We start from the raw sequence: 23,635 nt of genomic DNA, 5'->3' as shown, positions 1-23,635 counted from the left end.
AGTTGTTGTTTTTTCAAAATACAAATAAGCCAAATTGACTTTCTGCAAAAGTAGAAAACTTGGAGATTAACGTAGAAGAAATTGGAAAGGTGAATTGCTATTGAAAGAAAGACCAAGACAGGGTGGATTCACAGCTGAATTGTTACTTAATGTGAGTCAATGCATGTCACTTAATGTGAGTCAATGCGTGAGTCAATAATGTGAGTGTTTACAGCTAATAAAATATTCATTAATACCAGCTGTTGTTACTTTCAAACACATTACACCTTTGTTATTTAAATTATTCTGGGCCGTAGGAAAAGATGAAATTTACTTTTTTACTTTATGACTTCTACATAGCTTTAATACCCCAAATCTCATAAACAGTGACAAAAAAGCATATGGGATTATAGACATTCTCACTTGTAAATGTAGATGTGAAAATTATAAGTACATATTAGCATGTAGAATCCAGCAGTGTATCATGTGAGTAGTTACGCCACTGACCAAGTAGCATTTATTCCAGGAATTTACAAGAAATTAGAAAGTCTATTAGCATAATTCATATTGGCAAATTAAAGAAAAAAATTATATTCTCAGATAAGTAGATACTAAAAAGGCCTTTGTTAATATTCAGCAGTCATTTCTAATATAAGCTATAGGTAAAAAAGGTACTGGAGGGGCACCTTAAATCTCAGTCCTTAAGCAGCTGCCTTCCCCTCAGGTCATGATATGGGCCTCCCTCCCTCTCCACTCACACCCTGGGGTTGAACCCCTCTTGGGCTCCCTTCTTAGTGGGAAACCTGCTTCTCCCTCTCACATTCCCCCTGCTTGTGTTCCCTCTCTCTCTCTGTCAAATAAATAAATAAAATCTTAAGAGAAAAAGGTGCTGGAGAAATCTACTCAGAGAAGGTGAGGACATTTGACCAAACTTAACTACCCACTTAGTGAATTAAAATGAGGGACTAGATAGGAAGTGTGTTATGGCCATTTATTTTAAACATTTTCATATTGGTGGTAACAAATATAGTTAGACCAAAAGAAAGATGGGTGATGGAGAGGAATTAACTTTGATATGATAAACTTTGGAAAAGAAGAAGTAAACATGTTTCTCTTTCCAGTTTATAAGATTATAGACCTAGAATAGCTGAGAGATTCTAGGTTTTTTTTTTTCTTAGACTAGAATTTGATAAGATGGAGCAGTATATAAGCATAAGAAAACCAACAACTATTCTCTTTTATAGCAGGAAGATCTGTAAAGGGAATGTATTAGGGTTTTCCAGAGAGACCGAAGCAGTAGGATTGTAGATACATAAAAGAGATTTGTTATAGGAATTGGGTCATGTGCTTATGGATGACAAGAAGTCCCATTGTAAGGACCTATTTTATATTTTTATTTTAGCCAGAGGCTTCCTTTGAGATTAACAATAACTTTATTGTTTAACCCTTAAACTGTCCCTGCTCCCCTTCCCCCAGGGGACTTAAAAACAAGTCCCGGAAACCAGTCCCAGGTAACAAAGTCCAAATTCAAGGGTGGGTCAGGCCAGGTGGAGGTATTCAATCAGTGGGGGCGCATACTGTCTCCTAGCTACCAAGGAGTATGGGCCCTGCCCTTTGGGCGCCTTTTGGGCACCAATTCTGAACTAGGTGATAGGCTGGGTACAATTTACTAGGGTAAATTGTAATTCATTTGGTCACCTAGCATCACTGTGGAGTTTCCTGTGTATCTTACAATCTCATTGGCCACCTGTGCGTGGCCAGGCCCAAACCACATGGTCTTTGCTCTATAAAAGTTAGTCTGGAAAGCAGGGAGGGGTCGTCCTCTCTGTAGGGGCTGCCTCGACGGGTCCGTTTGACGGTCGGTCTGATTCTTGATGCTTGGCGCGAAATAAAGCTTTGCTTGACCTTTGCTTTGTATCAGTCTCACTCCTTTAATCACAGACCCATTATTGGGGTACCCAATTTTGGGGGACCCAACACCATGATCTGTTGATCTTTTGTCTGTAAGCTGGAGAGCCAGGAAAGCCAGTGGCAAAACACTGTCTACTCTGAAGGCCGGCGAATGTGGTGTAAGTCCTAGTCTAACTCCAAAAGGTCAGACACCGGGAGCGCCCCTGTTCCAGGGCAGATGGATTTCTGAACGCAAGTGGAAAGAGTTAATTTGCCCTTGTGCCTTTTTTCTTTTTTCAGATTTTTTTTTTTTTTTAACTTGAGAGTGAGGGAGCGAGCGCAGGGAGTAACCAGAACGGGAGGGACAAACAGGCTCTGCACTGAGCACAGAGCCCGAAGTGGGGCTAGATCCCACGACCCTGAGATCAGGACCTAGCTAAAACCAGGAATTGGCCCCTTAATCGAATGAGGCACCCAGGTACCCTGCCCTTCTGCCTTTTTTTATTCCAGCCCTCAAGGGATTAGCTGTAGCCCCACGCAGGGCTAAATGCTTTACCTGGTTCAATTCAAATGCTAATATCTTGAGGAAACATCCTCACAGACTCAGAGAAGTAACGCTTTACCAGCTTTCTTCAGCCCAGTGACTGGGAAGTAAAGAAAAAAATTCTGTTAATACTAGTTATAAAAATATGATAGGCTTTCAAATACCTTTAACAGGAAACTTACAAAGAAAACCATAACATTTTACTAAAAAACAGGAAAATCGTCTGAAAAAAATAGAAAGCGTACTTTAATTGTGTAATCTATTGTGGTAGTTGGTGAAGTTCTTAAATAAGACTAAAAACCCAGAAACCATTAAAAAAAAAAAAGGATGTATTTGTATGAAAATTTTTTTTAAATTTTGGGTATTATTTCTCTTAAATAGTCGTAACCAAACAAAAGGTCTGTAAGAAATACTTGCAAGCAAGGTATAATAAGCCTAATATTAGTGAAGGTTGAATTCAAGGCAAAAAGATTTATGCAAGACAGTTAAAGGCAATTTATAATACTGTGACATCCACAAAGGTGATCTAACAGGAATATATGCCTTACATGTGCTGTATATTTGTGTATTTCCTCTGTATTGCTTTTATAAGGCAAAAACTATGGGAATCATAATGTGAAATAAGAAGTGTGTGAGTAGTAGGAACTTAATTTTTTTTTTAAGGTTTTATTTATTCATTTAATAGAGAGGGAGAGTACAAGCAGGGAGAGCAGCAGGCAGAGTGGGAGGGAGAAGCAAGTTCTCTGCTGAGCCAGGAGCCAGATGTGGGACTCAATCTCAGGACCCTAGGGTCACGACCTGAGCCGAAGGCAGCCGCTTAACAAGCTGAGCCACCCAGGCGTCCCGTAGGAACTTAATTTTATCTCTCTCATCTATCTCATGATAAATTATCTAGATGAAAGGTAAGTAAAGATATTGAAGACCTAAATGAATTGATTGGTGTAGACCATATTCTGTATTCTGAAAACAGAACTTATCTCCTGTGGAATATCCACAAAAATAATAAGTTTGGTCATAAAATGTTTAATAAAGTTCTTAAAGAACTGTTGTCCTGATTTTAGAGCAGTAAAGTAAAATGAACAAAAAGCCAATGGAACCTCACTGTCTATGTATTCTAAAACCCAACAGTTTTGAGGTTTAAGAGGAATTATAAACTGTCTAAAAACTAACATTAAAAAATGAACCAGCTCTATGGGATATAGCTAACGTAATACTCAGAGGAAAATTTTAGCCTTCAGTATATATTACTATTCTGTAATTAAAATAAGTGAACTGAGTATTCAATTCAAGAAGTTAGAAAAAAAGAACAATAAAATAAACCTAAAAACAAATGCACACAAGAGGCGCCTGGGTGGCTCATTTAGTTAAGCACTGTCTTTGGCTCAGGTCATGATCCCTGGATCCTGGGATCATCAGCGGGGAGTCTGCTTCTCTCTCTCCCTCTTCCTGCCACTCTCCCTGCTTGTGCTCTCTCTCTCTCTGATTGATTGATTGATTGATAAATAAAAAAATAAATAATTTTTTTAAAAAATGCATACAAATAATGGCATACTTAAATATGAAAATCTTTACATGGTTTCTTTCTAAAATAGGACCAAGCAAAAATACCTTCTCTCATCACTCCTATTTAGCAAGGTAGTGGAAGTATCAGCAGGTTTAACAAAGCATGAAAAAGAAATAAAAGTCACACAGATTAGAAGGAAAAAGTAAAACTCCCTATTTGCAGAAGACTTTGTGTGTTAAGGGGCTGCCATAACAAAATACCGCAGACTAGATTATAGACAACAGAAATTTAACTACCAAAAATAACAAGAAAGCAGAAGCATTAGTTATAAGAAGTTTTTGACAGTGTGCTACTTTTAAAACTTGAAATTAATGAGTTTTAACATAACAAATTTTATAGGAACTATAAAGATAAAACATTCACAGTTTCTAAATACCTTCATTTTCAAAAGGGTGACAGATGGGGGGGGTGCCTGGGTGGCTCAGTGGGTTAAGCCTCTGCCTTCCGCTCAGGTCATGATCCCAGAGTCCTGGGATCGAGTCCTGCATCGGGCTCTCTGCTCAGCAAGGAGCCTGTTTCCCTTCCTCTCTCTCTGCCTGCCTCTCTGCCTACTTGTGGTCTCTGTCTGTCAAATAAATAAATAATTTTTTTTTTTTTTAAAAGGGTGACAGATGGGATTGTCACTTTGGTTCACCTTAGGTAAGCAAATGAACAAATTTATATTATGTTACAGATAGCCTAAAAACCTCTGCATCTATGATTTTGCAGTGTTTTAAAACTGTTAGGTATTGTGACAAGATTTGCCAGTGTTACAGATGATGACAATTGCTTAACAAGGACAACAATTTTAATGAAATAAGTCACTATAGAGGCCTGGAATTAGAGCACTGTCTCCATTTGGAAATGTGCTGGAAATGAAGTATTATAGCTAAAATAGCACACAAAATGAGCTAGGTATTAGCTCAGCCTATAATGTAAGATGATTATGCTCTAAAGAATATGTTTGTAATAATATTTAAATCTTGAATAGTGCAATAAAATAATTCGAATTGGGGCTTTATTATAAAGAATAAAAATACAAATACTTCAGGGAGATCTTAGCAGTATTTTAGAATTCCTCTAATAAATATCTTCATGAATTTTAAATTAATGTGCTTTTAGTGAGTGGTATTGAGGGAGAATTTGGTGGAAATGAAACTGTGTTTCCCTATAGATAATATTACAGTTCTAGAAGGTGAATTTAAAAATCCACATTCTCAAAATAAGGTATACTGCAAAGTAGTTTCAATATGAGTGTTATGGAAATACTGTTCATGGTCATTGCTACTTTCTTAGCAGATAATAGGCACGTTCTAAAGTAGCTCTTACTGGATTCCAGTTTTAGATGATAACTTTTTTTTTTAAATGAGAGATTCCTAAATACACTTGAGAGATTTTAGGTAACAGATATAAATGTAACCATTTTATATTCACTAGAATATTTAATTAGTGAATAAAATTTACAGGAAATTATTTTTGCAAAATGAATAATTCTTTGGCAGGAATTTTTTTTTTTAATTTCCATTTAAGCATCTGTTTTATGAATTTCAAATGTGAATATTTTTGTTCACGATAGAATACCTAGGTATTAAATACAAGTAGTTGAAAAGAGAAGTTGGTATCTTCTACTACTAGTTACTACTTACAATGTACTGGTTACTATTTACAGTGTACTAGGTTTTAATACATTGTAATAATTACATTTTTTAAATAGTCTACAAGCTCTTCCACCCTTCAGAATAGGAGTAGCTTCCTGTTTACTGCTGTTTATAGTCACGTTAGAGGTTAGGCGCTTTAGTAAAGATAGAATGAAAGAAGAGCATATTGCTTAGCTGTAGGTGGGTAAATGACTACTTTGCATTCAGATGTTTATTCTTGAAAATACTGAACTATTTCTCTGGCTTTATCAGTTGTCTTACTACGAATAACAGCTAGAACTGTACTGTATGACTATTCTGTTGCTGAACCTTGGCAGTGATACAGGATAGAATTTTGATGTTGTATCTTAGTTTAATAAAAAGCCAGAGATCAGCAGCTGTGTTAGTTTCCCTAATTTTTAAATTGTGTCTATTTCTGTCGGTCAATTTACTGCCTCATCCTGTTGCTCAAAGACTGGTTTCAATTTAGCAGTATTTTTCCTTTTTTCTGCTATTATCACTATTTTTAAAAAATTAAGTTTTTCTTAATCACTTAACTGATTCTCATTATATTAATTGCCCTTTCTAGTTCATTTGAAAAATAAATTCATGGGGCTCCTGAGTGGCTCAGGCAGTTGAGTGTTGGACTCTTAATTTGGCTCAGGTCATAATTTCGGGGTCATGGGATTGACCCCCCCACTTCAGGCTCCATGCCCAACGCTGAGTCTGTTTATTCCTCTCCCTCCCCCGCTTGCGCTGTCTCTCTCTGTCAAATAAATTAATAAATAAAATCTTAAAAAAAAAAAGAAATTCACTGATGTTTACAGTGTGCTAAACTGATATTAATGAGTGTTCTCTAATACACATGTGAACTTGTCCCACCATTTGAAGTGTTTGCTTACCAAGAGTTTTTGTAGTTGCATACTAGTTAAATATATAAACAGATGAAATATAAACATGAAAAGAGTAGTTGATTAAGTTGATTGTTTTGAAAAACTCAGTGATATTATTTAAAAAGTTGTCATTTAGCTGTGGGGTAACAATAAAAGTTTGGGGAATATTGTATAAAGGGTAACTTTTTTGGGGCACTGAGATGGTTGTATTTTAAATGAGCCAAAAGTAGAAATGGTTTATGTGAGTAGGATGAAATTGAACTGTTCTCCATGGATTCATAATAATGGTAAGGCTGTGGCATCGGATCCAAAGATTGGTGAAGGAAGGTCACATTTCTGTTTTATGTTAATCTAAAATGCTTAAATTATATATAACTTTTAAAGGTGTTTTCCTATGTTAATAAGAACTTTAATAAGAACTTAATGTCAGGTAAAGACATTACTTGTCTGTTAGGTAAAAGGGATTTCACTGTATTATGTTAGGTAAAAAGAAATTTCACTTTTAGTTTTATTATGAAAAATGACAAGGGTATAGAAAATTAGAATAGTGTAGCAACACTCATAATTGCCTGGATCTTAACAATTATAGCAATTTTCAATTTTGCTTCATCTTTTTTCTCAGAGTATTATAAATTTAATTATAGGTATCTTAATTCTGAATATTTGTTTGAATTTTCAGAAAATAAGGACATTTTCCCACATAACCATGTATCTAGTGTCTATTATTTAAGAGTTTATTTGAACAGTAAATGCATGCACATAGTACAAAAATTTTTAACGTTTTTTTTTTAAGATTTTATTTATTTATTTGACAGACAGAGATCACAAGTAGGCTGAGAAGCAGGCAGAGAGAGAGGAGAAAGCAGGCTCCCCGCTGAGCAGAGAACCCAACGCGGGGCTTGATCCCAGAACACTGGGATCACGACCCGAGCCGAAGGCAGAGTCTTTAACCCACTGAGCCACCCAGGCACCCCAAAATTTTAACGTATTTAATGAAAATAAATCTTTCTCCTATTCCTCATTCTTCCTTCCTATAGGCAACCACAGTAAACCAATTTCTTGTGTATCCTCCCAGAGATAATCCATAGTTTACAAATACATGTGTGTGTATATATTTTTCTTTTCACACATTAAAGCAGCAAACTGTGCAAACTATTCCATACCTTTTCCACTTAATTTTTTCCATATAATAGTATGTCTTTTCTTGGGTTTTATTCTACCAGTACATATAAGGCTTCCTATATATACCTGTATACTATTCCATTCTTGGATGTAGTCAAGTATTAAGTCTGTTGATGGACATTTAAATTGTTTACTCTTTTATTACTACAAATGATATAAATATTTCTGTATATAATCTTGTTCCTCTGTGATTATGTGTAGCATAATACCTACAAGTTAATTGTTTAGTCAGATATTTGTGCATTTGAAATTTTAGAAGATTTTGCCATAATTGACTTACAGAGTTTAAACTGATTTATACTCTAAATGTGGAGTACATGTGTTCATACACTTCACTCAGTATAGTGTTATCTAACGTTTTGATCTTTGTTCATCCAGTAGATAATATCTTATGGGAATTTTAATTTGTATTCTCTTACTATGAGTGAAATTAATCATCTTTTTATATATTATTAGAGCTAGTGGAGTTTTCTAGGAGCTCTGGCATTTATTTACCCTTCATCTGTATGTAGTTGGAGGACTTTGGTCTTTTCTTGTTTGTTTGTTTGTTTATTTATTGATTTATTTATTTAAAAAAATTTTTTAGATTTATTTGGCAGAGAGCACACATGCAGGCAGAGCGGCAGGCAGAGGGAGAGGGAGAAGCAGGCTCCCAACCGAGCAGGGAACCTAATGTGGGGCTTGATCCCAGGACCCTGAGATCATGACCTGAGCCAAAGTCAGATGCTTAACTGAGGCCACCCAGGCATCCCAACTTTGGTCTTTTTTTAATCCATTGTTGGTGATATGGGTTGCAGTTATTTTTTGCTGTTGCTCTTCTTTTTATACTTTAAGGCTTTTACCTTGTATTGTATGCATAAATATTTCATGTTAATGTAGTGTAATTTGACAATCTTTTATGTTTTGGGGGTTTTATATTTAGAAAAGTCCTTCTCTTTTCTGAAGTTAGAAAGTATTCCTCATATTTTCTTTTTTCTTTTCTTTTTTTTTTTTTTTTTTAAGATTTTATTTATTTGACACACAGGGAGAGAAATCACAAGCAGGCAGAGAGAGAGAGAGGAGGAAACAGGCTCCCCGCTCAGCAGAGAGCCCGATGTGGGGCTCGATCCCAGGACCCTGAGATCATGACCTGAGCCGAAGGCAGAGGCTTTAACCCACTGAGCCACCCAGGCGCCCCTCCTCATATTTTCTTTAAGTACTTTATGGATTTTTTAAATGAAATTTATTTTGAAATTTTTAAATTATTTTGAGATTTTGGTCTAAGTTTTAAGGTAGAGCTTTAACATCCCCTTTTAATTTTCATTTTACCATTTTCTTCTTTACAACTATCAAGAATTTACTTAGAATATTATTTTTACAATTCTTGATTACACTGCTGTTATTCAATAAATTTCTTCTGTATGTTTGTTTCCTTTTATTCCCCTCCTTGTTTTCTGTTACAAACTTGTGTGAACCTGTACTTCCATTAACTTTTTTGAAAGTTAATAGCCAAATGCATGGGCATGGTTTGTTTATTTGTTCATTCATTCATTTAGATACTTTATTTATTTATTTGACAGAGAGACACAGGGAGAGAGGGAACCCAGGCGGGGGGAGTGGGAGAGGGAGAAGCAGGCTTCCCACTGAACAGGGAGCCCAGTGCAGGGACCCTGGGATCATGACCTGAGCCGAAGGCAGACGCTTAACAACTAAGCCACCTAGGCACCCCCATGGGCATGGTTTAAAAACACAAATAGTACTCTGTCCATCTTTCAGTGCTGCTATCATCATTATGAATGTTCTCATGAACATTCACATGAACGTTGTGGCACATGCTTTCAAGAGCATTAACATTGTCAATTAAGAAAAAGAAAAAAACACCAAAAAACCCCATAATGCTTGAAAGAGAAGCAAACGCCAAGTTCTTTCTAGGCCATTCTCCAGTCATTGTTTGGTTTCTAACTGTGATGATGAAGCGTGGTTACATTGGCGAATTTGAAATCATTGATGATTACAAAGCTGGAAAAATTGTTAGGAACTTCATGATTAGGTTAAACAAGTATGGAGTGATCGGTCCCAGGTTTGATATACACTCAGAAGAGCTAGAAAAATGGCAGAATAATCTGCTCCTGTCCCATTAGCTTGGTTTCACTATACTGAAAACCTAACCTGGCATCATGAACCGTGAAGAGGCAAGATAAAGATGCAGGAGGGAAAATTATGGGATTCTTTTTCTAGGGATGTAATACATATGTGCAGATAAAATGCCTCAGTGAGGAAAAAATTCAAACAGTATAGTTGTACAGAATGGTACAAAAGGTATAGAGTTCAAAATGTTTCCTTCCTCTTTTTTCATTCCCATTCCTTTCAGGCCCTTTCTTGAGGATTATGGATCTTCATTGTTACTTATGTCTGTCTTTTCATTGAAATTTTCAACATTTAAAATAATTCTGTCTGGATATTTTAGTAGCTTATTTTAGTTTACCCAATAAGGAAGAAGAATTTTCCTTTGGGGCCTTGAGGTCAAATTGTGAGTCAAAACTGACTTTATCCTTTGAGGTATATATGGCCGTATGAATCTGTATATTGCCATGGCTACATGTTTTTTTGTTTGTTTTTATTTTTTGTTTTGTTTTTGTTTTTTATGGCAGCAAAGCAAAGTTTATAGAGCGATAGTACAGAGCTCTTGAACAGGGAGGGGACCGGAGAGGGTTGCCTGGCTACATGTAATTTTTAGGTATTACTAGCCAGAGAAGTATTTCTGTAGGTAATAGAAAGTCCAAATAAATGTAAAGAGTGAAGGCTCTAGAATTAAACTGCCTACATTTCAAATTTAATTTAAATTTAATGCCTGCCAGCATAACTCCACAGTTTGCTGGCTTTTTGATGTTTGGGAAGTTACTTAAATCCTCCTGGGCCTCAGTGTTCTCCGCTGGAGAATTGGGGTAATACTCATACATAGCATACCCTATAGGATCGTGATGATGATTGAGAAGAGGATCATAAAGTGCTTAGAATAGTACCTGTAACATAGTAAGCATCGAAAAAAAAAAAGTTGCTGTATTCGCTTTGGGATTTTTACTCTGAATCTGTAATAATAACTATTCCTAAAATTCCATTTTATGCTGATGAGTATTGAGGATTTTCCCCACATGTTTTTTATGAAAGCCTGAAGAAAATTGCTGAGGGACACTGGAGATGTAGATTTATTTGCTCTTCGGAAAAGCCCTTTGAGAAAAATTAAGCTTGTTTTGCCTCATTTCTTAGTGTTTGAAGGTTACATTTCACTACCATATGATTTAATTTTTTTGATCTGCTCTAAGACTTTTGTGGTGTTTCAGTTAAAAAAAAGTAAGGTATCATTTAGATAATTATAGTTCACCTTTTTTGCTATATAGTTCTATAAAATTGGGCAGATGGGTGGTTTTTTAATCTGTTGCCACACTCATGATATAGAATAGTTTCATCACACTAAAAATCTCCTCCGTGGCTCCTTGTAGTCCAATCCTCCCATCCCCAATCTCTGACAACCACTAATCTGTTTCTGTCCCCATACCTATTCTTTTTCTAGAGTGTCATTATAGATGGAATAATATAGTATATAGCCTTTTTTTAAAAAAAGATTTTATTTATTTGACAGAGATCACAAGTAGGCAGAGAGGCAAGCAGAGAGAGGAGGAAGCAGGCTCCCTGCTGAGCAGAGCCTGACACAGGGCTCAATCCCAACACCCCAGGATCATGATCTGAGCCAAAGGCTGAGGCTTTAACCCACTGAGCCACCCAGGCACCCCAGTATATAGCCTTTTGAGTCTGCTTCTTTAACTTAGCATAATGCATTTGATATTCATTTGTATTGTCCTGTATATCAATAGTTCTTCCTTTTGATTGCTAAGTAGTTAGTATTCCATTGTGTGGACATACTATAGTTTATTTATTCACTCCCCACTTGAGGTAATTTTGTAAGTAAAATGATGACCCTTCAAAGGTGTTTACACTCTGATCTTCAGAACCTGAGAGTGTGTTACTTTATTTGACAAAAGGCACTTTGCAGATTTGTTTAAGGTCAAGGTTTTGAGATGGGGAAGATTATCCTGGATTACCCAGGTTATCCCCCTTTAATTCTATGAGTTCCTAAAAGTTGAAGAGGAAGACAGAAGAGGTCAGAGAGACCCAACATGAGACTTGACTAGAATCTGGGGATGATCTTCAGCTTATAGCCAGCAAGGAGTCAGGGACTTTGGTTCAACAACCTCAGTGAACGGAATTCTGCCAGCAGCCCAAATGAACATGAAATGAATTCTCCCTTAGCGCCTCTAGAAAGGAATGCAGCCTGTGGACACTTTGATTTGGTCTGATGAGACCCATACTGGAGCCATATCAGAACTACAAAACTGTAATATGATACATTTATGTTATTTAAGCTATCAGGTTTGTGGTAATTTGTTATGGCAGCAATAGAAAATTAATAAAGGGACATTTCATCTATTTATAGTTTATGATGATTTCAAATAATGCCACTATGAATGTTTGCATACAAGTTTTTGATAGGAACACAATGAGTTTCCATTGTCCTTAGTCAAGTACTAAGAGTGGGGGTTGCTAAAGGGCATGTCTGCGTCCTTGCTGGTACTGTATATGAGAGTTCCATATGTCTGTTGTTCTGATTTTGGCCATTTTAATATATGTGTAGTGATAACGGCATTGTAGTTCCAAATTTGAATTTCCTTAGTAATAAATGACGTTGACCATGTCTGTTACTATGTTTATTTGCATCTGTATGTCTTCCTTGATCAACTGACTTAATTTTTGAACCAAACTGGTTCTTGTTTTTTTATTATTGTGATTTGAGAGTTCTTTGTATACTCTGAATACAAGTCCTTTATCAGATATGTGGCTTGCAAATATTTTCTCCCAGTCTCACTAGCCTTTTATTCTCTCAACATTTCCTTAGAAGAGTAGATGTTTTTTATTTGGGGGAAATCTAGTTGATCACTTATTTTTATTTATAGACCATGCTTTTGGGGGAGATCTTTGCTTGTTAACAAGTCACAAAGGATTTTTTCCTGCATCTTCTTCTAGAGGTTTTATAGGTTTACATTTTTTAGATCTGTTACCATTTTGAGTTAGTTTTTGTATATGGTGCAAGGTATGGGTTAGAAACCGTAACCATATGGGTATCCGGCTGTACTGGCACCATTTGTTCAGTTCCAGTGAATTGTCTTTGCGCTTTTGTTGAAACTCACTTGATCATGTTTACATGAGTTCATTTCTGGATTCTCATGTTTACATGAGTTCATTTCTGGATTCTCTTCTGTTCCATCAGTCTATAACTTTATCCTTTCTCCAACATCATAGTATCTTGATGACTGTAGCTTTACAGCAAACTGATAATGTGTGTCCTTTTTCAAAATTGTTTAGGCTACTCTAGTTTCTTTGTTTCTTGTTTTTGCTAGTAGAAAGAAAGCTCATAGAATGATAGGCTGGCTTCTTTTAGCCTCTGTTTTTATTCCCAGGAGAGTGAGGAGAATTAAGAGTTTTGTTATGCCAGTTTGCCTGATGGTCAGCTTACTTTTGCCAAAAATGAGAAGATGCTGGCATCTTCTTTATCCTTCCATTGAGGTATCTTCTGTGTATTTTTTATTTGTACAAGAAATTGACTTTTTTTTCCCTTTAGAAATATATTTTAAACTTTTAGTAATTTGCATGTATAATTGTACTTAAGTTCCATAGATTTCCCCAGTGTATTATTCTGACTTAAACAACAAATCCATTGAATTCTGGAAAACAAACAGACAAACAAACAAAAAATCCATTGAGTGTTGAGTTTTAGAAGTTCTTTGTACATTTATACTCTTCTCCCGTACTGTAGGTTGCCTTTTAGTGTTGTTTCCTTTTTTGTCCAGAAGCTTTTTTATTTTGATGTAATCCCAATAGTTTATTTTTTTCTTTTGTTTTAAGAAAGGATCAAGAGTGAAATTATGTTTGGGTTTAAAAAAAAGGAAGTCAGGGCACCTGGGTGGCTCAGTTGGTTGAGCGACTGCCTTAGGTTCAGGTCATGATTCCAGAGTCCTGGGATCGAGCCCCACATCGGGCTCCTGGCTCTGCAGGGAGTCTGCTTCTCCTTCTGACTTTCTTCCCTCTCATGCTCTCTCTCACTCTTTCTCTCTCTCAAATAAATAAATAAATAAAATCTTAAAAAAAAAAAAAAAGGAAGTCAGACTGTTAGTTGAGGACTTAAATCCCAGAGATCGGTATACAGCTCTCTTATAATTCAAAGCCAAGATCATAAATTAAGCTACTTTAATGAGAAGTACTGTGGATAGGAGAAGGGAATTAGAGAAATAAAAATGGGTTATTTTTTCCCTTCTTAATGAAAGAAATACAAAAGTCATTGCAAGATTCGTAACCCAAACAAGATTTAGCAATGTGTTCTCTCCCTCTCCTGCTTTTCTCTCGTGCTTTCTCTCTCTTTCTCCAGTTGTTACCAAATTCTTTGTCATAAAAGATTTATTTATTAGAGAGAGGGTGTCATACACACAAGCAGGGGAGGGGCAGAGGGAGAGAGAGCATCTCACAAAGACTCCCAGCTGAGCATGGAGCCCAAAGCACGGCTGGTCTCACAACCCTGACATCATGACCTGAGCTGATATCAAGAGTCGGAAGCTCAATCAAGTGAGCTACCCAGGCATTCCTACAGTTGTTATAAAATTCTTAGATAAAGCATTTGATAGAAATATTTAAATGCCATTTAAATATAAATTAGAATTACTTTAGTTTTTCCAACTCTGACACCTAGTATGTCTTATCTGGGAGTAGACTTTTTTTTATTTTAATGAAACTAGAAATAAAAAGACATACTCATAGTTTTTTTACACTTTAAGACATTTCTTTTTTTGTGTATGTCTTCTTTTTCATGCTCTTTGGTGGAAATCTTTCAGTTGTATTAGAGAGCTCTGTATGTATATGATAATTTTAGTTGCAAAGCCTACATCTTGGAAAAATTAGCTCGTATAGATTTTAAAATTCCAAGCTATTTTTCTGGAATATTTTTTCTGACTTCAGATACTACGGATGAAAAAGCATCTAGCAATTAAGTTTTCAGCCACAAGGTGGTGCACTTGTACTGCATCTATTGTCTGAAATTCTGGTGACTTTCTTCAATAGCAGGTTCAAACCTAACAAGGTAAAACACACTGTTATAAAAGTTCACTTTGGGCAATAAAAGAAATTCTTTATGGCAGCAGGTAATCTTTATAGCGATGTCCAGTTTTATTTGAAGGGAAACCAAGGGGCTTTCACAGAAAAAAGAAAATAATGCATATTGTAATGCAAAAATTTTTACTTGGCAATAACTTCATGAATTATTAAAATGTTATAAGAATAAGAACATTACAAGAAACATCCATATACCTTTTACTTAGATTGACCTATTATTATTAACATTTTATCCTATTTGCACACCCTTGCTTTACCTCTCTTTATATAGGTGTCTGTTTTAAGACATTTGAGGCTATAAGTTACATACATTATGACACTTTACCCCAAAATAGTACCTTGTGCTTTTTTTTTTTTTTTAAGGATAGTGGTATGCTCTGTTTATAACAACAGTACAGGGTCAACTTCAGTACACTTAACATTGGTATGATACTTTTATCCAGTTTACTGTCAGTATTTCAGTTTGTCATCTGACTCAGTAATGTCCTTTATAATGTTTTTCCCCTCCAGTTCAGCAGTGTCATGTCAAGTATAACATTTAATTGTCAGGGCTCTTTCTAGCCTCCTTTAACCTGGAATATTTTCACAACTTTTTTTTTTTTTTTTTTTTTTTTTTTTTTTTTGGTCTTTTATAACATTGACATTTAACTCCTCACCCTCTTTTAATAGAACATTACTTTTTTCCATTTTGGTTTTAACTGATGATTTTTTCCATGATATAGGTCATACATTCTCAGCTGTAATATTGCATAGGTGATGTTGTATCTTTAGGGTATTGCATAAGCCCAACCCCCACCCTCATCCCTGCTCTTTAAAGTTTATTTAAGTGATCTCTCCACCCAACATGGGCCTTGAACTCATGACCCTGAGATCAAGAGTCACAGGCTCTGTAGACTGAGCCAGCCAGGTGCCCCATCAATGGCCCTTTTAATGGTAATGTTACATTATGTTTTTGTTCAGGTTGTTTAGATATATGTGTTTAGAAGAAGAATTAAGTGCCCATTCAAGGATGTGTAAGAGCAAACATTTTCTTTAAAGGAAGATACTTAGAAGTAGATTAATGCTCCCAGTAGGTAAAATCTAATTTGACTGTAAGGCTTGAGGTAGCACATTTTAACTGTACTCCTTGAAAAGCTCTTAATGTACTATATTGGCATTTTATCTGTCCCTGGATTGCCAAAGAATATTTCTTGATACCTTCGTTGGGATCTGCTGGTTATTCTGGTGAAAGAATAAAATCTGAGTAGGTGATATAGAAAGAAGTATAAAACAGGTATCTCAATTTTAATTTTTTATATGTCCTAACTAATATCAGATCCAAATAATTTTGTAGTCTCTATTTGAGTTTGTGCTTGTATTAGTAAAACTTTAACATAAAACAGGTGAGTGCCAAATATGTTGATGGGAAAGAATATTGTAAACTCAAAAGAAATGATCACAAGTCTTTATCCTTTGGTTATTTGAAGGATTTGTTATTAAGTGGATAGAAGTAATTTTGTGAGTAGGAAAATTCCTAATATTTCTTATATGTTAGTTTTAGGGTGTGTATAGAAATTCTCCAGAAGGTAATACTTACCTAGAAAGAAAATAGTCATTTTGAATATTTGCAACTAATTAATTTCTTTTGTTGAGAAGTATTTGTAACATTAATATTTAGGTGGTATAATGCCCTCTAAGAAAGAGAATTTGTTTACCACTCTGTTGGAGAACATGGTGAATCAAAACTTTTTTTATGATCTTATACTTTAATCCATTTACTTTGATTATATATATATATTACATATAAAATATGTTTTCACACATACCATAGACATCAAAGCATTAGAGGTATGAATTTAGATAAATATAAAATAATTCGAATGCCAAAGTGCCCATTAAATGTAACTGTGGAAGTTGAAAAATTATTGGATTCCTCTGTAAGCTGTGATTTCTCCCACAGCTATCCTGAAGGTTATTGGAAAGGAGAAAAAGTTATCTCCATATTCCTTCCAGTTTTGCTTCTTGCTTTTTACAAAGACGTATACTGCTTAAATTGGTAATGATTTATAGCTACTGTTTTTGACACTTGTATACATGTTTCTGAGTTTTCTTAGTGCACTGAATGTTGTCCTGGGGGCTCAGAAGAGTCATTGTGTCTTTCCCAAGTGTATGACTTAATTCTGGGAATCTGAGCAGTAAATATTATTTGATCAGATATAGTTTTAAAAGTTGTTTTGTTTTTATTCCTCAGACAAGACATCTGTGTAGATACTACTTCAGCTGTGAGAGAGAACAAGCAACCTGAAGGTTTAGAATTAAAACAAGGTACGAATCAAATAGTTAATTTTTTATATTGTTTACCTGAAGATTATAAGGATTTTACTACTAATAAAATTTCAGTATTCCAGCTGGCCCCCATTTTACAGATAAGGGAACAGAATAATTTATTTGGTCCAAGATTAAAAGAATAAAGAGCATAGTCTTTATTTCATGACTTCTTTAGCCACTGGAGTAGTTCTGTTAGTGATACTTGGTTGCAGTGCCACCAGCAAGCTGTTATCGTGAGTAGTTTTAATTTAGTGATCTCTACTATATATCATCAGCTGCAGGATATTAGAGATGCATTAACTGGATAGCTTTGGGTTGTATGTGGGAAAAAACTTAATGGGGTGACTTTTTTTGTCTTTTCTGCAGAGGGACTTTGTTATTATTCCCTTCTTTATTTATAAATCAGTAGTTTCTGACATTACCAGCCAGAACTGAAGTGGTAATTTGTAATTTATTTAAGCCAAATAGATCCGTAGGGTTGATCTTTCACATGTCTTTTTTGTTTCTTTCTCATTCTTGAAGGGAAAATTGAAAGTAAAATAAATTTTTATTAGTTACTCAAAGACCACCTCACATTTTTCCTTTGTCCTGATAAAATTACTTCATAGCAGTGAGAATCTGCTATAATCAAAAGGATTGTTTCATTTATTACGTAAGCAACTAAACTTTGATTGGCTTAGAATAGTTTCTCTAAAACTTGTGTCAAAAGAACTTACTTGGTAGAGAGAAGTAGGTCATCAGTTTATTTAGGCAGAATTCCTGCTTTTACCTGTGGTCTGTTATTAATGCTTAATTGACAAAGTGAAAAAAATTGGATAACTAATTTTGTGATTCACTCCATGTATATGTAGAGAGAACAAAATCAAGATTTTTCTGTACTTCCAATTATGTACTCTGGGGTTTTACAAATATTTCTGATGGTTTCAAGAATTCCATTGTTTTTCAGAAGTCCTGTTGTGTTAGCCTCTTAAATAGACCCAAAAAATTTACATCTTTATATTCTGACTGCTACTGAGCACCCAGCAAAGACATAAAGTCAGAGTCATAGTTTCATTTACATTTACTTGACACATATAAATAAATGCTAAGCACACATCATCTTCATGTAACTCTTACACCTCATGAGTAATTGGACCACTCTGCTGTTCTATCTGAATGTTTCCATTCTTTGCATCTATTGAGGAGGCATTGTGGAGGGTGTGCTATTAGATCATCTGTGGAGAGAACAATGTCATGTAATTGACATGGTTGATTCCAGTTCCTGGGGAAAAAGAATGGGGATCTCATTGTACAAATTAGCCAGTGCTGCGTTCTAAGGGAAGATGTTTTTCTGCTCTCATGTTCAGGTACTTGGAGCTCTTTAGAACTCGCTTCCCAGTGTCAAAAGCCTATTTTGGTGTGATTTTAAATGGTAACTTCAGTCATTTAAAAAACCAGCCATGGAGGCAAAGAGGGGGAGAGAAAAAGAACTCAAGAGTAGCCAGATACCACAAAGCTCAAGTCTTTATGCTCAGGAGCCAATATAGAACACTCTTAGGTTCTTATGTAGGCAATCAGAAACATCAAGAACACACTGTCATCAGTACATGACAGCAGGTAGACGTGAAGAAACTTAAGATTAGAGCACAGCAGTACCATCATGCAGTACAGTTCATGTGCATGTTTTGAATGGTTAAATTAAGTTGCACTCTTTTTTTTTAAGAAAAGGGGGAATAATAGGTAAAATCTTCTAGAAAAATGTCTACAATATAGTTAAAATATAAAATGTTTTGTTGCATTATGCAATGAACGTAAGTTATCTAAAATATTCAATTACGTAGAACATCTTCTAGGTAAATATTAGTATAGCTAAAATCTGAATCAGATAGTAAGTAACTTGGTTGGAGTTTTCCCCAAGAAGCTGAGGTGCACCAAGAAATAGAAATCCTAGTGGTCTCAATAGAGATTAGTGCCTTTTTAAAAATGAACTAATGTTGTCTATTTTTAATATGCAAAACTTGCAAAATTGATTTAATATTGTCTCTGACTTTTCTTGCAAAGCTAGCTGTTCTTGCCTACTACAGTGAGCCCCATAGAAACAGAATATAATGCTCCTCATGAATGTATTGTCGTTTTGTTTAATGGCTTGACCATTTAAGCAAATTCATGGAAGCTTACTTAGAATTAAAGTAACCCTTTGTTCAGTAGACCACAATATAAAGCAACAGTGAATTTTTTCTTTGTTCTTAATAAAGTCAGTCTTATTATGTGACCTATTCATAATACGTGATACTGACACGTTATTTAAATTACATGTTCAATTTTTTCAGTTTCTCAGCTTCTAAAATACTCAAATATTGAGAAATATTAACTGTGAATTAGTTAATTGAAATTTGCATTTTTTGCCTAGTTCTCATTTCATCCATCTTTTTGATAGGAAATATCATTTATGAAACAAGCTGTGCTGAAGATGAGTATCAGATAGTGGGCTAACTTCTACCACACTTTAATGATGGACTAATAGCTGAAGAGCTTCCTTCGCTATGCAGACATTATTTAAATGTAAATACAATCTACTGGTTGATTGATAGGTAAAATAGGTAAAATAGGAAGTCTTCTTTTGGGATGTTTCCTAGCTCATTTTTAGCCAGAGGGCAGCTGTATAAGAAACATCAGTTATAGTTTTGCTCTTTATCTTCAGCACAGCTGTGTTTGTGTACATGAGCACATATACCTGTACAAGCCTGAGATCTTTGATTAATTTCCTGGAGGGTGTCAGGGCTTGTATTTTTGAAAAGGTTTAGCTATGTTTTTAAAATAATAATTATTTTGTTTTATTTAAGATTTCTTTATTTAATAGAAAGAGCTCAAGAGAGTATGAGCAGGGGGGCGTGGAGAGAGGGGCAGAGGAGAGGAGGAGAGAGAATCTCAGGCAGACTCTATTCTGAGCCCAGAGCCTGATTTAGGGCTGGATCCCCCAACCCTGAGATCACAGCCCAAGCCGAAATCAAGTCTGTGGCTCAACCAACTGAACCACCCAGGTGCCCCTAAAATAATAAATATGTAAATTTTCTAAATTGGTCATTTGTGCTATAGTTTTAAAAAATGAAAACTGTTGTTTGTTAGAGGTATTTAATTTGTAGAAAATATTTTTAAAATATCAGATCTCTGCTACCATTAATGAGTTCTCTTTGTGTATATATCTATAAATAAATTTGCTTAAGATGTTCAGTAATATTTAAATAATAGTCTATATTTAAATTACTGCTTTAAGGTTTACAACCAGGTCTGTGTATAATTTTGCTAATTATTCTCCTTTGTAACTTAAGAATTTAGCTCTTAGTTTTGCCTTTCTTCTTGGAAGTGGTCATGAGAATTTTTTTTCAACTGTATATGAGAAGTAGCTAAGTCATATTTGGATACTTAGTTTGAAGAGGAGGTGAGGTTTTTAGCATTCACTTTAAATTATTTGAAGAGCTGTCAAGTGAAAGAGTAATTAAGCTTGTTCTATATTGCCTCTGAGAATAAAAATAGGGCCAGTAGATAGAGTTATCATTAGATGGATTTTGGTTCAATTTATTTATCTCAAATAATCAGAAACACCAGAAAATGAATGGGCTTCCTTCCTTATTGCTGAAGGGTGTTTGAACACAGGTTACATAAACCACCACTTGGTGGCTCTGTTGTAGAGCAAATTGAAGCAGTGTTTGGCTCTTTGGCCTTGATCTTGAAGTTCCTTTCTAGCCCTCAGATTACTTGTAAAGACCAGTGCCTAGTGCAGTGTCTGTATTTTCTCTTTCTTTCTTTTTTTTTATTCTACTAGAAAATTATTCTTCCTTTCTATTAGAGAAGGATATGCAAACATACATAAAATAAACCAAATTTTGCTGTGGTTAGGTTCAAATTCTGCTATTGTTGTGTTTTTAAAAAAGTAATGTAGGGGCGCCTGGGTGGCTCAGTGGGTTAAGCCGCTGCCTTCGGCTCAGGTCATGATCCCAGGTCCTGGGTTCAAGCCCCACATCGGGCTGTCTGCTCGGTGGGGAGCCTGCTTCCTCCTCTCTCTCTGCCTGCCTCTCTGCCTACTTGTGATTTCTCTCTGTCAAATAAAAAAAAAAAATTGTATTTAGTTGACCTTAAAAAATTAAAAAAAAAAAAAAAAGTAATGTAGTTGCCTCATGTAATTACATCTTGACCTTCCACTTCATGAATAGTGTAGGATGAACAGCTTTAAGAATTCACTTGTTAACAAGAGCTTCAAAAAGTTGAAAGGTAGACTTTTTTGGGGGAAAATGGTTATCAGTGGTTAACCTGTATGATGGAAGTTTATTTTCTATGGGCTTTTTTTTTTTTTTTTTTTGGCCTTTTAGACTAGTGGTCGCTGAGGTATAATAATACACACTTCCAGAGAATGCAGGAAAAAGAATACCAATACATCTGAAGTAAATAAATATATATAAACTTACATATTTGTCTCTCCATTTTAAAATTTCTGATTCCATATATCATTGTATTAGTACAGACTAACTTATTGTAATATTACATATTATAAGTACAAATATATACTGGAGCAGGTACTTGAAAACATTTTCACTGATATGTTTATGTAAGTAATGAAATTGAGAAGCTACTTTTAGACTATCATAAAAATCAGTGATGGTCACAGCTTATTCACATTACTTCTAAAAATTAATTGTGATGGAAGAGATTTTTGCCAATATTTAGCAAAGGTATTAAATATAAAACTATATGAGACCGTTGGAATACTTACGGTGAAGGATAAATGGGAAACCTCAACCGATCTGTGCTCTTATTGCTGTTATTGTTACTGTTGTTCTAAGGTAATACTGCACTGTGAGAAGCAAAGGTGAGTAAGTAGAAGGACTGGAACAAGATAGAATGAGGAAATGAATTGGCAGTTAAAAAGGAATTGAGTTTTGCTGAAAAGAACTTCCTAGCCATAGCTGAAGGAATACATACAAGTTTTAAGAAGTTAAAAAGATAATGAGAAAAATACCCTCATAGACTTCTGTTGTTTTGTGAAAGAAGAGAGAATGAGTATCAGCAATCAATAATCAAATTAATTAAGCAACATTTGCAGGAGTTTTATGTGTACATATTGCTGTAGAAGTCTCTGGATTGGCAAGTGAACTCTGCTTCCTCATCCTTTGAAGACCTAAATCGCAGGCACAAGTGAGAGAGAGCTGTGGGGAAACTGATAAAATTGTTTTAGGGCGTTTAGAGTTGGAAACAGAGAAGCAGATGTACAGCTGATTTGTTCTCAAAGTTCGGCTCTAATTTCTTTTTTTCTAGCCCTTGATTATCTCCTTGAGTGGCTCTAACAAATAAGTATTCACAGAAGGCAGCTTCTTAACATGAGTTAACTTCTTTAAAGGATTCTTAGAAATTCATTCTGGGGAAATGATGTCCAGTTCAGCAGTTGGTGAAGTAAAAAGAGATTTGTGGTGTAACCATCAGTGCGACTAAAGAATTTACATTTCTCTTCTCATTCCTTTGAGCTTTTTCACAAGTTATTACCAGCAATGACTCCAAACAGGATCCTCCCGCCTTTTCATTTGTCTCTTTGTGTGTGTAGTAGTTGAACAAAAGGGTGAAAATTACGTTTTGTGTGGCAGATTAGCCCATACTGTTTCTTTTTTCTTTTTGAAGACTCCTCTGTTACATTTAATTGTGCAACTTTTCTGGATTAAAAAGTAAACTGGCAAAGTTTTTGGATGCATAATGCTTTGTGTGTGTTTTGTCAAGAATGACATTATGAAGAATTTGATTTAATACATGAGGAAAATGTTGGTTTCCGTTTTTCTTTAAATTATACCCATTCTATCTTATGATGTGTTTTATGGGATCCTAGACATAGTCTTAGGACAGCTGCTTTGGAGGTTAACATAGTCCAACCCTTCGATAGATGTTTGGATCCCCTTTGGATTCACTGTGCTTTTCAGTAATTATGTTCTTGTCCAATTGATTGAATTGATAAGAAGTATCTCCTTATATAGAAGTACTCCTACAAAAGGAAAGATAGTAAACATTACGCTTGAAATCAGATTTTGTTACCAGTTTTTGAATTTTGTGCACATCCTATATCACAGTCTATTATTTATTTAGAAGTTTTGGTTGCAACATCATATGTAGTATATAGTCTTTTGGATTGATTTCTTTCCCTTTGCAGTATGCATTTAAGGTTCTCCCATGTCTTTTTTGTGGCTCGATAGTTCATTTCTTTTTATTGCTGAATAATCTTCCATTGTATAGATTTACTGCAGTTTGCTTATCCATTCACCTATTAAAGGACATCTTAGTTCCTTCCAGATTTTAGTGCTCATGAATAAAGCTGCTGTAATCATTTGTATGCAGGTTTTTGTATGGATATAAGCTTTCAACTCTGGGTAAACACCCAGTTCAGTTTTGTAAGAAACTGCCAAGCTGTCCTTGAAAAAGCTGTACCATTTTACATCCTGCCATCAGTGAA

At 35.2% G+C, this 23,635-nt stretch overlaps 1 protein-coding gene across 2 annotated transcripts in view; it reads left to right on the top strand.

Moving 5' to 3' along the window:
* The window catches only part of CAAP1 (caspase activity and apoptosis inhibitor 1), a 43,788-nt gene that overhangs the window by 9,529 nt on the left and 10,624 nt on the right, over nucleotides 1–23,635 (top strand). The window contains exons 5-6 of one of the 2 annotated variants that reach the window (XM_047700037.1): nucleotides 4,581–4,616; nucleotides 17,093–17,166. In XM_047700037.1, coding sequence (XP_047555993.1) covers nucleotides 4,581–4,616; nucleotides 17,093–17,166 — 110 coding nt within the window. The remainder of the gene's footprint in view (nucleotides 1–4,580; nucleotides 4,617–17,092; nucleotides 17,167–23,635) is intronic. The other variant, XM_047700038.1, reaches the window with a different exon arrangement.

This window comes from Lutra lutra, chromosome 13 (genome assembly GCF_902655055.1).
Source record: "Lutra lutra chromosome 13, mLutLut1.2, whole genome shotgun sequence".
Classification (NCBI taxonomy): domain Eukaryota; kingdom Metazoa; phylum Chordata; class Mammalia; order Carnivora; family Mustelidae; genus Lutra; species Lutra lutra.
The sequence above is the reverse complement of the archived record's forward strand: the minus strand, read 5'-3'. Positions and strand labels throughout refer to the sequence as shown.